The 18771-nt window shown below is 59.8% G+C and overlaps 1 protein-coding gene and 2 long non-coding RNA genes across 7 annotated transcripts in view; 1 reads left to right on the top strand and 2 right to left on the bottom strand.

Moving 5' to 3' along the window:
- Positions 1-18771, top strand: part of JPH3 (junctophilin 3) — a 109343-nt gene that overhangs the window by 87628 nt on the left and 2944 nt on the right. The window contains exons 3-4 of the mRNA XM_032284630.1: positions 10273-10397; positions 13651-14531. Coding sequence (XP_032140521.1) covers positions 10273-10397; positions 13651-14531 — 1006 coding nt within the window. The remainder of the gene's footprint in view (positions 1-10272; positions 10398-13650; positions 14532-18771) is intronic.
- Positions 3703-5767, bottom strand: LOC116555746. Its single transcript, XR_004270658.1, has 2 exons — positions 5107-5767; positions 3703-5049 (listed from the first exon to the last, which is right to left on the bottom strand). It is a non-coding gene; the product is annotated as an uncharacterized LOC116555746 (long non-coding RNA).
- On the bottom strand, positions 5791-17440 carry LOC116555744. 5 transcript variants are annotated; one of them, XR_004270655.1, is made up of 3 exons: positions 17431-17440; positions 7726-9121; positions 5791-7044 (listed from the first exon to the last, which is right to left on the bottom strand). It is a non-coding gene; the product is annotated as an uncharacterized LOC116555744 (long non-coding RNA). The 5 variants fall into 5 exon arrangements; XR_004270654.1 differs by having other exon boundaries at positions 5791-6987; positions 7461-9121; XR_004270653.1 differs by having other exon boundaries at positions 7461-9121.

Genomic DNA, 18771 nt, shown 5'->3' on the forward strand with positions numbered 1-18771 from the left:
GCTGTGGTCCTGTGATGGAGGGGGCTGTGGTCCTGTGATGGGGGGCGCTGTGGTCCTGTGATGGAGGGGGCTGTGGTCCTGTGATGGGGGGCGCTGTGGTCCTGTGATGATGGGAGCTTTGGTCCCATGATATTCGGGGCTGTGGTCCAGTGCTGGTGGGGGCTGTGGTCCAGTCAGGAGGAATATGGCTTCGGGGCTTTCTGGTCTCCCCATTCTACAGATGGAGAGACTGAGGCTGTAGGGGGTCAGCCAGCAGCCTAGGTCCCTCTGCAGATGAAGGGCCGGGGCCAGCCAGGGCTGGTGCTGCAGGTCCCGAGCTGTCTGCTGATTTCCAGTCTTCTGCCAGGGACGTCCCCACCTTCCTGGCCCCTGAGACCATGGCAGGTGAAGACCTCAGTGCAGAGGCTGTGTCTGGCACTGTGGGGCCCTTTTCCCGGCCAGGCTTCTCTGGAGCTATTCCCTGCCCCTCTCTGTGCCCCGAGCAGTTTGCTCTGGAGTCTTGAGGTGCTCTCCCTCTGTCTTGGGGGTTCCGAGAATCTCGGGGAAGGCACAGCGTGTGAGAAACGAAGGAACCAGGGAGTGTGAGGGCCCTCTTGTGCCTCTGGCCCCACTTCTGTGACTAATGAGCCCTCGAACCCCCTGTTAAGAGGCAGGTTCCGACTCGGGGGGGCTGAGCAGGGCCTGTGTATCTGCATTTCCGGCCAGCTCCTAGTGTGAACAGCCTGACTGGGGCGGCCTCAGCGCAAGACCCTTACTTGGGGCCTCAAGGCCTCTGGCTCCCCGCTGCGGCTTCCCCTCCCCTCCTCCTCTTAGTATCTTGTTCGTTGTTCAGGTGAAAGCTGGGTGGGAGCTGGCCCACCCTAGTCAGTGGCTGGGCCTGGCACTGAGCTGGCTACTGCCTCTGCCCACCCCTTGCTGAGCAACGCTAGAAAGCAGGGCCAGGGGATCCTAAGTCCAGCCTTCTGAGGGCTGACCAGCCTATTGGGGGGCCTGCGGATTCTGCCTCCAGGCCTGGGTCTTCCTCTGGGCACCAGTGGGAGACAGGGCAGCTGCACACCTAGCCCAGGGCATGGCCTCCGCACCCAGCTGCCTCCCTGGCAGAGGCAGGGTTGCCTTGGCAACAGCACCTGAGGAGGAGGCGGCGCTTGCCCTGGGTGTGCTGCTTTCCCTGTCTTCTTCAGTCAGGGAAGAGGCTGGCTTCCTCTGTTGGAGGGTGGTGGAGGGCGGTGGAGGGTGGCACAGGGTGGCGGAGGGTGGCACAGGGTGGCAGAGGGTGGCACAGGGTGGCAGAGGGTGGTACAGGGTGGCAGAGGGTGGCAGTGGCTCTCCTCCTTTGCCTTGGAGCCTGGTTTACTCTGGGCATCCCTGAGCCACCACATTGGTGGGATGGGCTGGAATGGAGGGAGGGTCTGAGGGTGGCTTCAGGGCTGGCGATGATGGCCAGGGAGTGGAGGGAGTGGGAGTGGCTGTGCCACTTTGGGAGCGCTTCGGGAGTGGAGGGGCTCTGTGCCCGGGAAGGAAGTGCTGTGTGGCTGTGCCAGTGTCCCTGGGCTGCTAGAGCCAAGCACCCCCGCCTAGGGGCGTCAGCTGCAGGCATGATTCCCTCACAGTCTGGAGGTCCAAGGTCTGAGACTGGGGGTTGGTGGGGCCGGTGCCTTCCAAGGGCCCGGAGCAGGGTCCAGGTCCAGGCTGTGTTCCTCAGCTTGTAGCCGGGGGTCTCTCGCATCCTCCCTCGGGGCATGTCTGTGTCCAGGTCTCTCCTTTCAGGATAACATGACAGCATCCTGACCACCCCAGTCCCCAGCGCCACCTCACCACGTAGAGAACCCTTCGGGCCAGCTGCCGTGTTTCCTGGTTCTGAGCGTGGAAGCGCGCTTAGGGGATGTGGCCCCAGGGCCCTCGTAGGGGGATTCCCCGCCCGCTCCTCCATCTCAGTGGGCCTTTCTTCTGCCCTGGAACAGAAGATTGCAGCTAAGGCAGGAACAGAACATGGTCTGCGAGCGCCACGTGTAGGGTGGCCCTGCCGGGGGCAGTGGAGCAGCCACCTGGAGTGTCCTTTCAGTTTTCTGTATTCGAATGTAGCACGTTTTATTGTAAAACACAAAAACAGTGTGAAATGCAACAGTCATCTCATGTTTATATGGACGTCCATCATATTGGATAGGAGCCCGCCCTAATGGCCTCACCTTAGCTGGGTCACCTCTGTAAGACCCTGTCCCTGAACAAGGTCCCAGTTGTGGGCACCGGGGGCAGACTCCTACTGTCTGTTTTAGGGGACATGGTTCAGCCTGTCGTGTGCACAGCTCCCTGGCAGAGCTGAAAGTTCTTTCTGCAGTGAGAAGAAAACCCATTTTAAAATAAGGACGGTCCACCATGCCTTTTGACTGCAGCTGCCTGCTGGCCTGATTTGCCACATGGGGACTATGCGCCCCTGGGTTGGAGATGCTGACCCCACCCCTTCCCCCCAGTGTGATACTGGGCGTCTCCTTTCCTTTCCACGGCCTCGTTCCTTTTGTCTGTGAAATGGGCAGTGTGGGGATTTGACCTCCCCCCCGTGCTCCCCCGGTCCGGCTTCCGACCCTCTCAGTGGTCTCTGTCAGTCTGTAAATGTGACCAGCTCCTCCATCTCCAGCCTGGCCTCTGCTCTCCCATGCAGCCAGCGTCCCCTGCAGTGGGTATGGGCAGGGAGACAGGTAGATGGGCAGAGCGTGGAATGGGAGGGGGAGTCTGAGTCTGGAGGACCTTCTGAGACCCCCGAGAAGCCTCCAGAGCGTCCCCGGGTAGAGCTTGTTTCTCCTCAATGATGTCACTCCCCTTTAAAAATGTAAGGCTGGATGCAGTGGCTCACGCTACCCAGCACTTTGGGAGGCTGAAGTGGGAGGGTTCATTGAGACCAGCCTGGGCAACATAGTGAGATCCCCTCTGTACAAAAAAAATGCAAATATTAGCCTGGCACAGTGGCACGTGCCTGTGGACCCTCTGTCCATTACATAAAAGGCCTCTCTGGGAGACGCCGGGCACTGACCACACCAAGGCTGGCCAGCCTCTGCCCCAAAAGCTGGGGGCTCAGTGCAAGAAAACTCAAGGCCAGACTTTGTAAAAGACGTAGACGTGGGTGTGGTGCCCTCACCTGTCCAGTGTGGTTTGGACTCTCGACGCCACTTCCCCGGGCCCCAGGCAAGTAGCTCAAGTCTGGCTTTGAGTTTTCTCATGTGCAAAATGGGGGTCTTACATTCCTCATTGTCGGAAACAGATGCTCGGTGCCGCGAAGAAAAATCAGCTCTGAGACAAAGGATCTCTCAGCAAGCAGTTTTTGCTTCCTGGACTGCAGGAAGGGCACCCTTGCTAGCCAGCATGCTATGAAAGGCCAAGGAACAAAGGCACAGACACATTTCTCCCTTGTACATTTGAGCTTGTCCTAACTGCTGTGTCTGGTCTTTGTTGGCTGGAGCCAGAACTCACAGTCAATCTAAAACCCAGTCGGCTGACGACTGAAAACTTATTTAAACGGGTAAGGGGCATAGGCTGGGAGCTGGGACATGCCTGTGAGCACGCCCAGCACAGATCTCTTGGTTAACGTACAAGGACGTAGAACGTCCTATGTGCTTATAAGCATGGCATGTTCAACGGCTACATAAGGTAGGGCTTAACAAAGCACACTTACAATTTATTCTTCAACAAGAAAGGAAACTTGAAAGAGGAACTTCCCACACTCATGGAGCTGGGGGTGCGTCACATTGCAAATGGATGCAGAGGGCCAGAGCACAGCCAGGCTGTCCACCAGGGCTCTGCGGAGGGGCTGTGGGCGTGTCTCCTGCAGCCATGTGACACTCAGTACCCACCCAAGGAGGAGCAGTAAACGTTGTGGTTCCCACTAACGCTAAAAGCTGAGTTGTCTGCTGTCAGCCTCATCATTGAGGACTGACTGGATGAGGGCTTTTCTGGGACGCAGATGCTGAGTTCTCATCCCCGACATCCCGTGTATTGATAATTATTGAGACATGTTAGTTTGGGGCTGCAGGCATTAATAATGCACTGAAAGGGTGAGTGCACCAGCCAGCCGCCTGGGAGGGCAGGCATTTGCACAGAGGGGAATCGGGCTGCATTTGCTTCTTCCTGAACTCTGGCTGTCCTCTGCCAGCTTCTCTCCAAGGGAAGTGCCGTGATGGGCTCCGCCCTGAGGATTCGGGGTCTCCCGAGGCCCCTGCTCACAGCCAGGAGACCCACAGAGAGTGTCTGCACTGGGGCAGGCCGGGCTTCGGGAGATTGCAGCAGCAGCCCGCCTCAATTCGGGGCGCTCAGAGGCTTGAGGGACAGGTGTCCTCACGGAGAGGGGACTGAGCCAGGCGGAAAGGACAGAGACTGCCTGAAAAGAGAGGGTTTCTCAGGAGCAGAAAGGGCCAGAGTCATTCATGCCAGCCAGTTCCATGAGCCCAGCCATTCATGAGCACTGAGGACCCCACAGGCCAGAGCCCCTGTACTGAGACGACCCCTGAGGTTCTGTGTAGCTGCAGAGCACCGCCTTCAGTAGCAGAGGAGGGCACGGCAGTGGAAGTGCCACAGACACGCATCCCTGTGAGAGCTCTGTGCCTTCACCTGTGCCCCCCAGCAGTGCCAGCCATATACAGGACCTTCCTCCAGCTGCACACCGTGGGGCCACAGCGTTGACTCAGGCCGCCCCCGCTCCCCTGCCCCCGCAAAGCTTCCGAGAGCCGCCCTGGCAGACCATAGGTGCCCGTGGCCCCTCAAAGTTCTTGCCAGGGTGTTAAAGCCCGGTCTTAGGAGAGCGAGTTCCTGTCGATCCACTCCCGCTTTCTCGTCCCTGGATCTGGCAGCCTAGGGATGGATCCCGAGCTCCTTCCTGGACCCTCTTGGCCAAATCCTGCTGGGAGCCCTGACCAGAGCCAGCCCAGCGCCTCCCTGGAGAGTGCAGGGACCTGCCCTTGTGGTTGGTTTGGTCCCACAAGGGGAGCCAGGGAGATCCTGGGAGGCAAGTCTCATGTTAGAGGTCACTGTGGGGGTCTTCCAGCAGGAAGGGCTGCTTGGTCTCTGCAGGCCCTGGAGGGAAGGTCAGGCCCTCAGCTCTGTCTGCCCGGGTTCCTTTACCCTGCGTCTCCAGTTCTGTTCTTTCTGGCTCTGGCCTCGCCACGGGATGCTGCCCTGCTGAGAGTCCAGCCTTCTGGGTCTTGGCCTCCCTCCAACCCTGGCTGTAGGAGGTTGGGGTTTCCTGAGACAGTGCCTGGAAGCCCCCTGGCTTTTACATTTCACCTTGAACCACCCTAGACTGTTGTCTCTCAGATGAGGCAGCGGTCTCCACAGAGTCTCCCACGGCCACGGTCCTCCCAGTTAGGTGGCCCTTTGGACCCTTCAGCACTCAGCAGAGCACCCTCCCCTAGGCTCGCAGTCTCCTCCTGGATGGCCACCAGGGGCTGTCTGTATCCCACTCACCCCTGCTGGGGTCCTCCTGACCTGCCGGAGCCTGCTCCCCAGATCCACGCTTCCCTGCTGCATGGCTGCCTGCCAGAGATGAACCTGGAAGAGGGGAGGATGGCAGGGCTGGGTGGGGAGAGGCTGCTGTGGGTCTCCACATGGAACTGAGTTAAGGAGCTCGGGATGAGGCCATCCTGGATTATCTGGGTGTTCTGACAAGGGGAGAGGCGAGACCCAGACACAAGGGAGGAGGTGGCATGGCGACAGAGGCAGAGGCGGGTGTGAGGTGGCCACAAGCCACGTCAAGAGCCCCTAAAAGCTGGGAGAGGCAGGAAGGAGCCTCTGTGGCTCTGGCTGGCTGGCACCTGCTGCCCAGGCAAGAGGGGCCTGATGCTGCACCGGGCTGCATCTGCGTCTCACCAGGCCCCAGGAGAAATGTTGCCCGTGACCGCCTGTGTGTCATCAGGGTGAGAAAGAATCCCTCAGCGACACAGGCTTTCTGAGATGCATCTGGGATCCCTGAGATGGAGGGTGGCACTCGGGCCCAGAACCTGCCTGGGACCCACCTGGCTGCATCTGATCAGGAAGGGCCCATGGAGATGTCAGGCGCTCCAGTGACCTAGGATGGGTGTTTAGTCTGTTCTTGGCCCTGGCCAGCCAGCGTCTATTGCTTGGTAAGAAGAGGGAGCCCAGTTGTCAGGGGAAATCCTGCCCCCAGCCCCGGGATTGGCTTGGAGGCTCAGGTCAGTTCTACTTGGAAGGGAAGGTCCAGGCTGCGTCAAGCTGACCCCTGGGAACCCAAAGATGGGGACGTGGGCAGGGCCAGAGCCACCATCCTGTAGCTGTGAGACCCCTGTGGGGCTCGGATCCACCTGCGCGGCCGAGATGGAGTCTTCATGCCTTTGTTTCCTCATTTGCCCATGAGGAGTGATGCTCACTGCTGCGCCTGACCTAGGGTTGTCACATGTGTGGAATGGGCCCTCTGGAAAGCTAAGGGCCATCACCCAGTGCCAGCTATCACATGAGATGTGTGAAAGACCCCTGACCCCAGGGAGGAGGCTTTCCGGCTGGAGGGGAGTGGGTGAGGGCCAGTGAGAGGTGAGCAGTCACTCCAGGCTTTATCAGGAGCTGCCTCCTGACCTCTTGGCTCCCCTGCCAGCTCAGCTTAGGTGCCCCCTCTTCCAGGAAACTCTCATGACTTTGCAGTAGTGCTCACCCAGATGCCCTGCTCACCTGCTCCTCCAGCTCTCCCCAGCCTGGGGGTGGTTCTCCAGGACAGGGGTGCCTCCTGGCCCCCTTGTCCACCCAGCACAGTCCTCTTCCCTTGAAAATGTCCTGGTCAGCTCTTGGCTCCCTGCAGCCCCCACTGCACCCCATCTTCTCATCATGCTTCCGTGCTCACTGGGGCCCCTGGGGCAGCAATCAGCACAGTCCTTACTCAGCAGTGTCAGATAAAGGCAGGGTGAACGGAAGGGGTCCGAGGAGAAGCCCCAGGCTCGCTCTGGCCCCTAGGTCATCAGCACAGGTGGCAGCTGGGAGCACAGGGGCTGTGAAGACCTGACATGGAGGGTCTGGGACTCGGTCTTCTGGTGGACCTGAGCCAGGGAGCTGCCCCTTAGTGAGGGGAACAAGGAGCCATCAGTGGTGGGGAAAACCACATTCTGACGGGCTGGGCCATGGGGAGCAGGGACCCCACTGTGGGGTTGTGGGCTGTGGGTTCTTGTGGCCCCTCTTCCAGCAGGCAGGGAGAGCTGGGGTGCAGTGGGTGCGGTGCTGGCAAGGCAGGAACCCTCAGCTCAGGGGTTGAGGAGGAGGAGGGCTATGTGCCGTGAGCTTGTGGCTGGGCCGGTTCCCCTGGGGTGTGGACCAGAGGACCTGGCAGGGTGACAGCAGCGTTGTGAAGTGGGCTAGCAGAGTGGCCGTGCAGCAGGTGTGAAAGGGGGTCGAGGTATGGGTTGAGAACTCTGGAGTTTGCCCCTTCGGTGGTCCTCCAAGCGAGGTCCCTGCACCAGTGGAGGCCTCCACCTCACCTGGAAGATTAAAATGCGGATTCCCAGGCCCCACGCCGACCTGGGGAATCAGACACTCCAGGGGTGGGTCGGGCCGTCTGGGTTTTATCTCATCCTACAAATACCCTATTTCCAAATAAAGTCATATTCCCATTTTGGGAGACACCATTTAATCCACTGCAGGTGCTGAGGGTGGAATTGGGGAGTCACCGCAGGCCCCATCCGCCCCTCCCTCATGTATAGCTGTGGCGTCGTCTTCCATCGGCTATGGCCCTGTCCCCTGTACCGTCCACAGCAGAGGTGGCCTGGTAAATCCTGCAGTCTGCTCCCAGGTGGGAGGAGCCCCGGCATCTGGCCTGGCCAGCCCACGGTCCGCAGCGGCCCAGGAACCAGGCCTCTTCTCACTGCTTGCCTCTGGGTCACGGAGCGGGTCATGGGAGCCTCACGCATAGGGTCAGGCATGGCCAGAACCATCACCATGTTCCCGGGGCAGGTTGCAAGAAAGGCGGGGTCATGAGATGACCAGGTGGAGGTGCTACAGAGCCACGGTGCAGGTGTGGGGGCCCTGTGTGAGCTCCGACACCCTCCCCACCTGTGTCACCACGGCTTGACCCTCCCCAGCGGGGAGCCACAGGTGTCAGGGGCGCCAGGCCGAGGCTTGGTGTCTCATTTATAGTGAACCTCTACAGCGCGTTTGGGAGCTTCCTTCTCTGTAAGATGCGCTTGTTTGGGTTTGTTATATTTTAGTGTTGGCACTGCGTCTTTTTATATATGTGTGAACGTATATATGTAAATACACGTATGATGTTGGTGAGTTAATGTTGGTGGTAGTTTTACTAAGCAAAGATGTGGGAACCAAATAGCAGCCCCTCTGGTGAGTTTCCCATTGGCTCCCATGTGCTGTGTGTGCACGGGGGGCTCTGTGGTCCAGGTCTGAACGGCCTGGGAGGTGCAAGACCCCATCCTCTCTAGGAGCTTACTGGAATGGAGGAGACGTTCACAAAGTACCAGCCATCGCACGAGTCATGGTCATTCTGGAAGGTGCCCTGGGACAGGTGTTTTCCCACTTGCCTTGGCTTCTGGGGAGCTCGGAGCCTGCTTTCCTTCCACTTGTGGGCAATTTTTGGGCGGGAGCTGCTGCACGGCGGACCTCAGCTTCTGAGTCCAGGCCCAGCCGTGTTCAGACCACGCGTTTTTAGTTTCGGGGCATTGCAAATCCTCCTGGAATGTGATGAAAGCCATGGATCCTCTACTTGTGGGGGGATCATGCAGAAAACTTTGGGTACAGTTTCAGGGGATGCACACACCACCCCAAGGCCTGGGATCAGAGCCCCCGCAAGATGGGAGGGTGCACTCTCTGGCTCTGGGAACCCTGGTGTGGGGCATTCTCAGCAGCTGGCCTCATTTCCTGGACACATGTTCTTGGCTGTGGTTTTTATTACTCTTTGTATGTAAATATCATAGATGTATTTTCTTCTAGTAAAATTGTTCTTGGCTAGCACAGTGGAATTTTGAAAGGAGGAAGCCGTCTCAGCAGTGTGTGCTTCCCAGGGTTAGCCCATGCGCTTGGAATGATGGGTGTGGCAGAGATGGGAGGCTCACGCTTCGTGGGAGGTTCCTGCGCCCTGCCGGGTGTGTGTGTTAATCCTCACCTCCAGGGCGATGGTGCTGGGAGGCGGGGCCTTTGGGAGGTGATGAGGCTGAGGATAGAGCCTCGTAGCAAGGATTATGCCCTGATAAGAGGCCCCCGAGAGTGCCCTCACCCCTCTTACCGTCTGATGACACAGCAGGAAGTGCTGTCCAGGACTCAGAAAGTGGGTCTTCTGCAGACAGCAGAATAGGGAGAAAAAGTAATGTCTACTGTTGATGAGCCGCCAGAGCTGTGGTGCTTTGCTGCAGCCTGAACCGAGTTAAGTCGGGAACTGCGAGCAGGAGGCCTCCTGGGGACTCTGCTCGGAGGGGGGAGTGGCATTGTACCTGTTTGCCATGGCCACCAGCAGGCCCTCCTGGAGCCAGCACACCTGGTAGGCAGAAATAGAATGCACAGAGCCCCATGTTCTGCCTTTGGGGTGTCGATCTAGGCCCTTGCTTTACAAAGGGCAGGGAGACACCAGAGGGGCAGCGTGCCCAGCCACTGACAGGAATATTGGTGCCTCCGTGGCATACATGGGTGTCGGCATCATCCTTCAGCTGGGTGAGGGAAGTGCCCACCTGGCCAAGTCCCAGGGTTCCAAGTCAGAGTTGCTGCGATTAGGGTCCCACAGCTGGCACTGGGGCAACAGCAGGAAGCGCAGGGGCCTGTCACCATGTCCACCCTGCGGGGTGGGGTCATCCAGGCTTGGACTCTTTCTGTGCATGTGCCAGTGGTTGTTGATAATGAAATCAGAAATGTTTTCTTTTTGAGACAGAGTCTCGCTCTCTTACCCAGGCTGGAGTGCAGTGACACGTTCTCGGCTCACTGCAGCCTCCATTGCCCAGGTTCAATCAATCTTCCTGCCTCAGTCTCCCAAGTAGCTGGGACTACAGATCCAAGCACAGCTCACTTCATAATTTTGGTAGAGACGGGGTTTTGCCCTGTTGCCCAGGCTGGTCGTGAACCCCTGAGCTTAAGGGATTGTCCCGCCTTGGCCCCTCAAAGTGCTAGGATTATAGGCATGAGCCACCACCCTCTGCCCAGAGATGTTTTCAAGCATGTCCCAGTGAGTTTAATGAATGAATGAACAAAGTCCGAGCCAAGCCTGTTGGGGGCGGGGGAGTTGGCCTAGTACCTCCCCCCACACACCCTGTCACCTGTGCTTCCTGCCCCTCTGACATTCCTCCCTATCTCCCGCAGGACCTCCCACTCTCGGGCAAAGGCTGAGGCAGCCCTCACAGCGGCTCAGAAAGCCCAGGAGGAGGCGCGGATCGCCAGGATCACTGCCAAAGAGTTCTCCCCTTCCTTCCAGCACCGGGAAAACGGTGAGTCCTACTCAGCATGACACTGGCATTGTGGGGAGCAGGGGACGTGTGGATGGCCAGGCAGCCCCAGCAGCAGATGCATCCTCCAGGGTGGGCAGGCTTAGATGCGCTTGGCCAAGCTGCTCCCTGCCTGGTGTCCACCTCTCCGCTGGAAGGTGTCTGTGCCAGGGTCTGGCACCCCGGGATGCAGGATGTGGGTCCTGGCAGGTTTCTGCTGTTCCTGCAGCTGCATCCTTGTGGCACCACGTGGTGCTTGCTAGCTGCCAAGAGTGAATGCCCGCGCGCCTGGCCTGTGCTGTCTGCCTGCCCTCCCCCCATGGTGTTGTTGAAACTTTGGTGATGAGATTGTCCTGTCTGTTGGGTCCAGCGTGGCAGGTGTGCCTGAGGAGCTGACTCTTGACCCCATTTTGATCTGAACTAACCTACAATTAAACATACCCATGGGCTGCTGGGCTGGACAGCATCACTAACAGCAGCAACTCCTGTGGGCCCCTCGGAAAGAGATGGAAGCTGCTGCCCCATTTAGGAACCTCATCCTCCCTTTGAGGAGGGGGATCATGGGTGATATGGCACGACAGTGGCAGGGGCACGAAACAATGGGGAGGTGGACATAGAGGCCATAGGCACTGCTTCTCTCCTACCTCCCCTGGAAGCGTCCTCTGCATCCGGAGGCCCCAGAGAGTAGGGTTAGGATCGCACTCCCTTAAGCTGAGCTCTGACCAGTGAGAGGCCCTAGATCAGGGTCTGCACACTGGAGGTCGGCAGTCTGACCGCACAGCCCTGAACATGCAGCGCTTGCTGTTCCGGCCTTCAGGACAGGATAAGGAGTCTAGCCTGGGGGCTGCTGGGCTTTCACCTACCTGGAACCAGCCCATTTTTCCACCCAGGACGCCAGCCCCCTCGGGCTCTGGAGGTAGCTGTCCACCTCCTTTCCAAGGCCTTTTCAGCAGGTGAGGGCCAGTCCCCACCAAGCCTGCAGCTGCAGCCTGGGGGTCAGGGGGATGATCCACACTCCCCCACCTCCAACTTCTCTTTCAGTGCATCACCTACACTCTCCTGGCCCCTCCAGACAGACCCCAAAATGTCCAAGTGGGAGGGCCACAGGCCTGGTGCCACTGTGGTCAGTGTCTCTGTCGGTCCCTGAATTTCTTGCTCCCTGGTGCTCCTCCTTGCCTCCCCCCTGACCACCCGCCTGGGCTGGGAGGGGGTGGGGCATACACTTGTGGGATATACACTTGCGGGGCACACGTGGAGTGGGCATATGCATGTGGGGAGTGGGTGCAGTGCCCCAGGATGGATAAACGAAACAGGAGGCAGCAGGAGGACTGAGCGTCCAGGCTCCAGCATGCAGGTGGCTCGAAGGCGGAGGAGCAGCGTTGCAGAGGCTGCATGCGTAGCCACCTCCCATCTTCACCGCAATGCCTCCCAGGATGTTACCTGCACCGGAGCATCTTTTAGCTGAGGATGCCCCACCCCTGGTGCTGGGAGTGGGGGTACCCTCGAGGGTGCAGGTCTGCTGGCCAGCCAGGCCTGATCTCTGTGCTGCCGTGGGTGGACGGCCTCATGGGAAAGTGGGAAAGGTCAGGGGCCCACTGGTAGGGCATGGTACCTGGGGCCCCAGCGTCTAAGGCACAAGAACGTGGGTCCCTCAGAAGCCCCATTCCGGCTGGGGTGCAGATGTGAACAGTGGACGTGATTGGGGTATCTGACAGGGCCAGGGGTTCCCGCCACAGGCAGAGAGGGTGGATGGAGGAGAGCCCAGGGCTGTGCATCAGGTGCATGGGTGGATGTAAGAGCAGTTCTCCACAGACCCTCCCTGGCCCATTCCCTTCTCTGCTGGGGGTATACACAGCAGCCCAGCCCTGCAGCTGGGGCGTGACCATGTGCAACAGTGATGAAAGACCACGCACCCCTGTGTGATAGGGACGCAGACTCGGAGGGCGGGCTGCCCACCTACAGCCACACAGCTGCACTCCAGGGCCATAGCCTCACTCTGCTCAACACTGCCTCTTAGACCACGAAGCAGGAAGACACACCATGACCCGACTCTGCTTGCTGACATCTTTCTACAAGTGGAGGGCCTAGCCCCTGCCCCACTGAGGGGAGCCGTCTCCCTTTTCTCTCCGGCCCAAAGTTCAGAGACTCGGGCTACAGCCCGGGCAGGGCTCTGATATCTCCATCCTCTGAGGGAAGACACCCCGCTTCCCCGCACAGCCCTGCACTTTTTTGGCCCAAGCAGGACAGGGAAGTGGAGGGGATTGTGGGGGACGGGGGGGGCGGCAGCTGATCTGCACTGAGCCTAGGACCCTACTTGAGATGAATGTGTAACTCTTCCCTGAAGGGTAAGAAACGCCTCATTCTTGAGTTTCTCTGAATGGAGTAAAGGCCAGCGTGGCTCCCTCTGCACTGTCTTGGCGGGAAACGAGATCCCAGTATTGTTCTTGGTTCCTGCCTCCTGTAGGGTAGTCCCAGAGTTCCAGATAAGTCTTGGGGCTGGTCCTATGATGTTGCCCCTCCCTGTCCAGGCCAGGGGGTCAGGGCTCCCAGGGACAGAGGCCCTAGCAGACAACGGGAACACTGCTGGATGCAGAGCTGTCTCCTAGGTCCTGCAGTGGCCTCCCGTTCCCAGGCCTTCTCTACCCCCTGTAGGGAAGGGGAGCCCAGCCCCAAGACTTGAGGCTCCACAGCAGCCTCACACAGCTGGGTGGGGTGCAGGGGGAGGGAAGCAGGCTCCTAGGTTCTCACGCTGGCCCTGGCACCAGCTGTTTCTCAGCAAGGCCATTCCAGCACCCTAAAACACAGTCCCAGGCAGGTAGCCGTGTCAGCGGCCTTGCTGTGACAGCTCGGCCTCCCTAGGCAGGTCGTCCGTTAGGGCACGGGGTTCCTCTCACCCTCAGGACAGGCAAATTAGGGTCTGTGGTACACAAGTTCACCCCTCATTGTCCTCAAGTGCTTCCTAAGCCCTGAGTCTCCCTTGTAATTTGGGAGCTGCTGCCTGCACCTCCTCTTGTGGTCTGGGGCCAGCCTGTCTTCCTCCAAGTGTCTGTGGGATGGAGAGCCCACAGAGGGCTTTGGAAGCCACGGTCCCCAGTTCCCTCCTCTTGCCTGCAGTGTTTCATTGAGTGGGAAGCATCTGCTGCCCCCAGGTTCGGCCTGGCGCCCTGGCCGGGGGAACCCCATCCTCACAGGTGACGCAGCCTTGCTCCAGAACATGCAGGGTGACCCCGGCCGCTGTTGTCTTGTCCCCCAACAGGGCTGGAGTACCAGAGGCCGAAGCGTCAGACCTCCTGTGACGACATTGAGGTGCTGTCGACCGGGACGCCCCTGCAGCAGGAGAGCCCCGAGCTGTACCGCAAAGGCACCACCCCCTCTGACCTGACCCCCGACGACAGCCCCCTGCAGAGCTTCCCCGCCAGCCCCACAGCCACCCCACCGCCCGCGCCTGCCGCCAGGAACAAGGTCGCCCACTTCTCGCGGCAGGTGTCAGTGGACGAGGAGCGGGGTGGGGACATCCAGATGCTTCTGGAGGGTCGGGCCGGGGACTGCGCCCGCAGCAGCTGGGGCGAGGAGCAGGTCGGGGGCTCCAGGGGTGTCCGCAGCAGCGCCCTGCGTGTGGACGACCTCCGTGCCCGAGGCTTGGGCCGCAAGCAGCCTGGGAACCCCAAGCCGCGGGAGCGGCGGACGGAGTCACCCCCGGTATTTGCGTGGACTTCCCACCACCGGGCCAGCAACCACAGCCCCGGGGGCGCCAGGCTGCTGGAGCTGCAGGAGGAGAAGCTGAGCAACTACAGGATGGAGATGAAGCCCCTGCTGAGGATGGAGGCGCAGGAGGCACACCCCCAGAAAAGACGCTACAGCAAGGGCGGGGCCTGCCGGGGCTCAGGGGACGACCACCGCCCTGACGACCGGGGCTTTGGGGTGCAGAGACTGCGGTCCAAGGCCCAGAACAAGGAGAACTTCAGGCCAGCCTCCTCCGCGGAGCCTGCGGTGCAGAAACTGGCGAGCCTGCGGCTGGGCGGTGGGGCCGAGCCCCGGCTGCTGCGCTGGGACCTGACCTTCTCCCCGCCCCAGAAGTCCTTGCCTGTCGCGCTCGAGTCTGACGAGGAGAACGGGGATGAGCTCAAGTCCACTACGGTGAGTGGGTGGCCACCGGGCTGACCCAGGGGAGCAACAACCACTCCACTGGTCTGGGGTTTCCCGAGGTTTCCAGCCAGGGCACTGCTCCTTCGTTCCTCTGCAGGTGTAGAGCAGGGTGGGGGTACAGATGGGAGGGTGACACCCTCCCCTAGGCAAGCCCCGGAGGGGCACGTGTCACACCTCTTTCCTTGAGGGGACTGCCCTGGGCTGTTCTCTAGAAAGCACACCAACCTCCTGACTTCCAGACAGCGTGGGACCCGTGTGCTCCCCGCCACTTCCTCAGCCAGAGTCTGGCCTCTGGTTAGTAGCCTTGGGCCTTGGATGTTGAGCTTACTGCTTGTGTGTTCCGTGTCCTGGACAGGAACGCAGAGACCTAGAAACAGCTGGGGATGGGGCTGGCCCCAGGGCTGCGGGTCAGGTCAGATGCCCAGGGGAGGGGGGACTGCCAGTCATGTTTTTGTCTCACCTGTGGCGTTGGGCTTGGAGCCAGCTTCTAGGTGAGGTGCCCTGTGTTTGACTCCCCCTGAGCCTCCCCCAGCACCCCCCACCCCCCGCACCCTAATTCAGTCCTCCAGGTGGCTTAGAGGGAAGAGCAGCAGCCCCTTGGGCTACAGTCAGTGTGTTGGGCTGGGGTCCTGGTGCCTCGAACAGGGCTGACCTCCCCTTGAAGGGACCCTGACCTTGTGAATCCCATTCTGCAGCTCTATATGGTGGCTATGTAGGGTCAGCACATGGCCAGGCCCTCACCCACCAGGGCTCCGCCTGCCCGTGGCAGCCCCGGCAGTGCTTGGTGCCTTGGGTCTGGGTGCTCAATGTGCAAGCACCTGTCTGGCCCTTGGGTGTGAGGATGTCGGGGGCTGTCTGCATGGGGTGCTCAGGGGGGCCAGTGGTAGGTTTATTGTCGACCTATGGAGAGGCCCATTTCTGCCTCTCTGGGGAACCACTGCACATGTCGGTCCTGCTGTCTGGTTCCTAAGATGCCTCCCCTCCCCGAGATGCCCACAGAGAACAGGCCCCTGTGCTCCTGCTGGGACCAAAATACCAGCTCACACTTGCAACTTGATTTTCCCCATCGCAGCCAGAGACTTGTGCACATAGTTATTTTAGGAAGAGCCAAGTGATGGGCAGGGTGGGAGGTGTAGGGACAGGTTCTATTTTTAGCCTGCTTAATGCACTGGCACTTGTGGGTGCTTTTAAATGAACCTCCCTGGGGTCAATGCGTGAGCTGGGGACAAGTGCCAAGCTGGCCTCTGGGGTGTGAGTTAGCTACGGGACAGTCAGGGTGCTGCATGCTGGGTGTCCTGCCCATTCTCCAGCTGGGGCTCACTTGGGCGTCCCGTCAGCCACAGCATCGTGTTCCAGCTGAGCTCCTTGGAGGTGGTTGCCCTGGGGCACCTGGTGCTGGTGCAAAAAGGTTTCCCTCCCCACCCCCCACGCCGTGGGGGCTGTCTTCTGCCAGGTCTAAGGGAGATGGGGTGGAGAGGCACAGTCACTACTAAGCACTCTCTCAGACCCTGTCTGTGGGGAGGAGGAGGAGGGGCCGGTGCCAGGCTGGGCTTTAGTACCTTCAGTGTCACCCCTCGAGGGGCACGGCTCTCTACCGTCTCCCCTGGGCCACCATCAAGGTCTGGGGAGCTGTCTTCTGGCTATCCCCTTCCACCCTTCCCAGGCAACCAGCGGCAACGTGCTGCAGAGCTCACAAGGGTCTGGCCCTCATCCACTTGCCCCCCGCCCCCCGGAAACAGAGGGGTCATGGGTCCCACTGGCCACAGATGGGCCCAGGATTCTGGCCCGTACAGGGTCCTGGCAATTCAGAGTAAAGTCCCTTGGGAGGGAAGCAGAGGTTCTCCCTGCAGCTCTGCCGGTGAATGAACTCTATGGCCCCAGCTGTTTCCCTCTCAGTGAAATGATGGATGTGACCCGATTCTGGGGTCCAGGATCGGGGGATGGCTGGGGAGACATGGCCTCCCTCCTGCAAGCAGTCATGCCCTCACCCACAGCGTGCGCACCTGCTTCCTGACCCAGACCATGGACTGGACTGGGCTGGCAGAATAGGTACCCCTGACCACTCCACTCCATCCCGCTCCCCAACTGCAGGCCAACCGGCACCCCGGCCCTTCCTCCGAGCTGCAGTGGGGGGGCTTTGCTCCAGGGGTAGCATCGGTGGACAGGGCTGGGCCCTTGCCTGCCCCATGTCGGCTGACCTGACCCAACCAAGTTGTCACAAGGCCCAAGACTCACAGCGCACCTACCGGAGGTCATCATGCCATGGACAGCTGGGCTCGGCCCACTGCCCTGGTGCAGAGGGGTCGGGCAGGTCGCTTTCTCTGGCTCAGTGGAGGCCCTCGCTGCTACCCCACCTTCACTTCCATCTGCACCTGAAGTCCCTGCTGGGCTGGGAAGTTGTGGAGGGGGTGAGCCTGGTACTGCTGTGGCTGCTGTTCCCCCTGGGCAGGACCTCACCCTGAGGACCCTCCTCTCTGAGCAGCATCCCCAGGGTGACAGTTTATAAAGCACTGTGCTGGCTGTAACTCAGCTTGTTGGTTGTGAAAACTTTTTTTTAAAGTTTCTTGGTTGGGCACAGTGTCTTAAGCATGTAATCCCAACACTTTGGGAGGCCAAGACAGGCGGATCATCTAAGGTTGTAAGTTCGAGACCAGCCTGGCCAACATGGTGAAACCCCGTCTCTACTAAAAATACAAAAATTAGTTGGGTGTGGTGGCACGCACCTGTAATCCAAGCTACTCAGGAGGCTGAGGCATGAGAAGCTCTTGAACCCAGGAGGCGGAGGTTGCAGCGAGCCGAGATGGTGCCATTGCACTCCAGCCTGGGCAACAGAAGACTGTCTCAAAAAAGTTTCTAAAGCCGGTGTCCCCAGGACATGCAGGATCCAGACCCCAGTGTGAGGAAGCACGTGGGTCTGGGTGATGATGATGGCCACGATGTAGAATAGAGGGGCGGGCCGGCAGCTGGGGGAGTCCCTCCCAGGAGCAGTGTGGAGCCCAGCAGGGAGGATGTGTGAGGCCTGAGGGTGACGTCCAGACGTGTTGCTTTCACAGTAATGGGGAGAGATGCTCACTGGCAGCTTGTCCTCAAGTCCAAATGCAAAACCGCCATGCGGGGCCGGGCTGAGACAAACACTCACACCCATCATCACCGCCACCCTGCTGAGTGGTGTGTGCTGGCACACACCTCCCGAGGAAACCATGCCAATGCATGGGGTGGCCAAAGCCTGGCCAGGCCACAGACAGGGCCACAATGAGCAGTACAGCCCAGGGCATGTGGTGGGCAGCTCCTGGAGACCACGGGGAGGAGAGGTGGGAACCCAGGAGTGGAGCAGGCACCCAGGTATGGGCAGGACTGGACCAGGAAGAGGGGCAGCAGCTTACTCAAGGCAGAGTGTCCGCCCTGGGGCTGGGAAGGGGCAAGGTTGTGGCTGTTTCAGGCCACCTACTCGCGGAGACCAGCCTGGGTGCTGCGATGTTGCGTCATCAGGGGCACAGCCCATGCACAGGATGAAGCTGACCCAGGGGGCAAAAGCGTCCCTTGGCCAAATGGTAGGGCAGGAGGCTGCTGCTTGCCCACGGGATGTGGCATCCAAGCTAGGTGTGGGAACCACAGGCTGACTTCCCAGGAGGGATTTCTCCCACTGGGGCCCTGCTAAGTAGCCCCTGGTCCCCATCCCTCCCCTGAAGCCAGTGTCAGGCACTGCTCTGAAGGTCTGGCCATGGAGAGCTGACTTCACTGTGGGTATCTGCTGTTCTTGGGTAGCTTTACTGAGAGAGAATTCATGGACTGTTCAGCTCACCTGTCCAGAGTATGTACAAGTCAGTGGTTTTAGTGTATTCTGCTAACTACCTAGATCAGTTACATCCCCTGAAACCTCAGAGCGCAGTCATCCTGTCCCCTGCTCTGCTTTCGGCCTGAGGGGTCCTGGTGCCTGGCTTCTCACAGCACGCGTCACTCCTGCCCCCTTCCTCTGGCTGAGTGGCGTCTGCTGTTGCCTGGACCATGTTGCGCTACCTGTGCGTTCATCCACCGACAGACAGCTGGCGTTGCTTCTACTCTGGGGCTGTTTTGGACCCCACTGCTGGGGGCATGTCGAAGGTTTTGAGTCTTGAGTTTGCCTGCTTAGATTTATGCCTGGGAGTGAACTGCTGGGTCACAGGTAGTCTGATTAACACTCTTCTACTCTTAGAAGCCATTGGCTGTGGGCTGCCAGGACAGCAGGTGCTTC

Source organism: Sapajus apella, unplaced genomic scaffold, assembly GCF_009761245.1.
Source record: "Sapajus apella isolate SASKATOON/1434 unplaced genomic scaffold, GSC_monkey_1.0 scaffold15, whole genome shotgun sequence".
In the NCBI taxonomy this organism is placed as follows: Eukaryota; Metazoa; Chordata; class Mammalia; order Primates; family Cebidae; genus Sapajus; species Sapajus apella.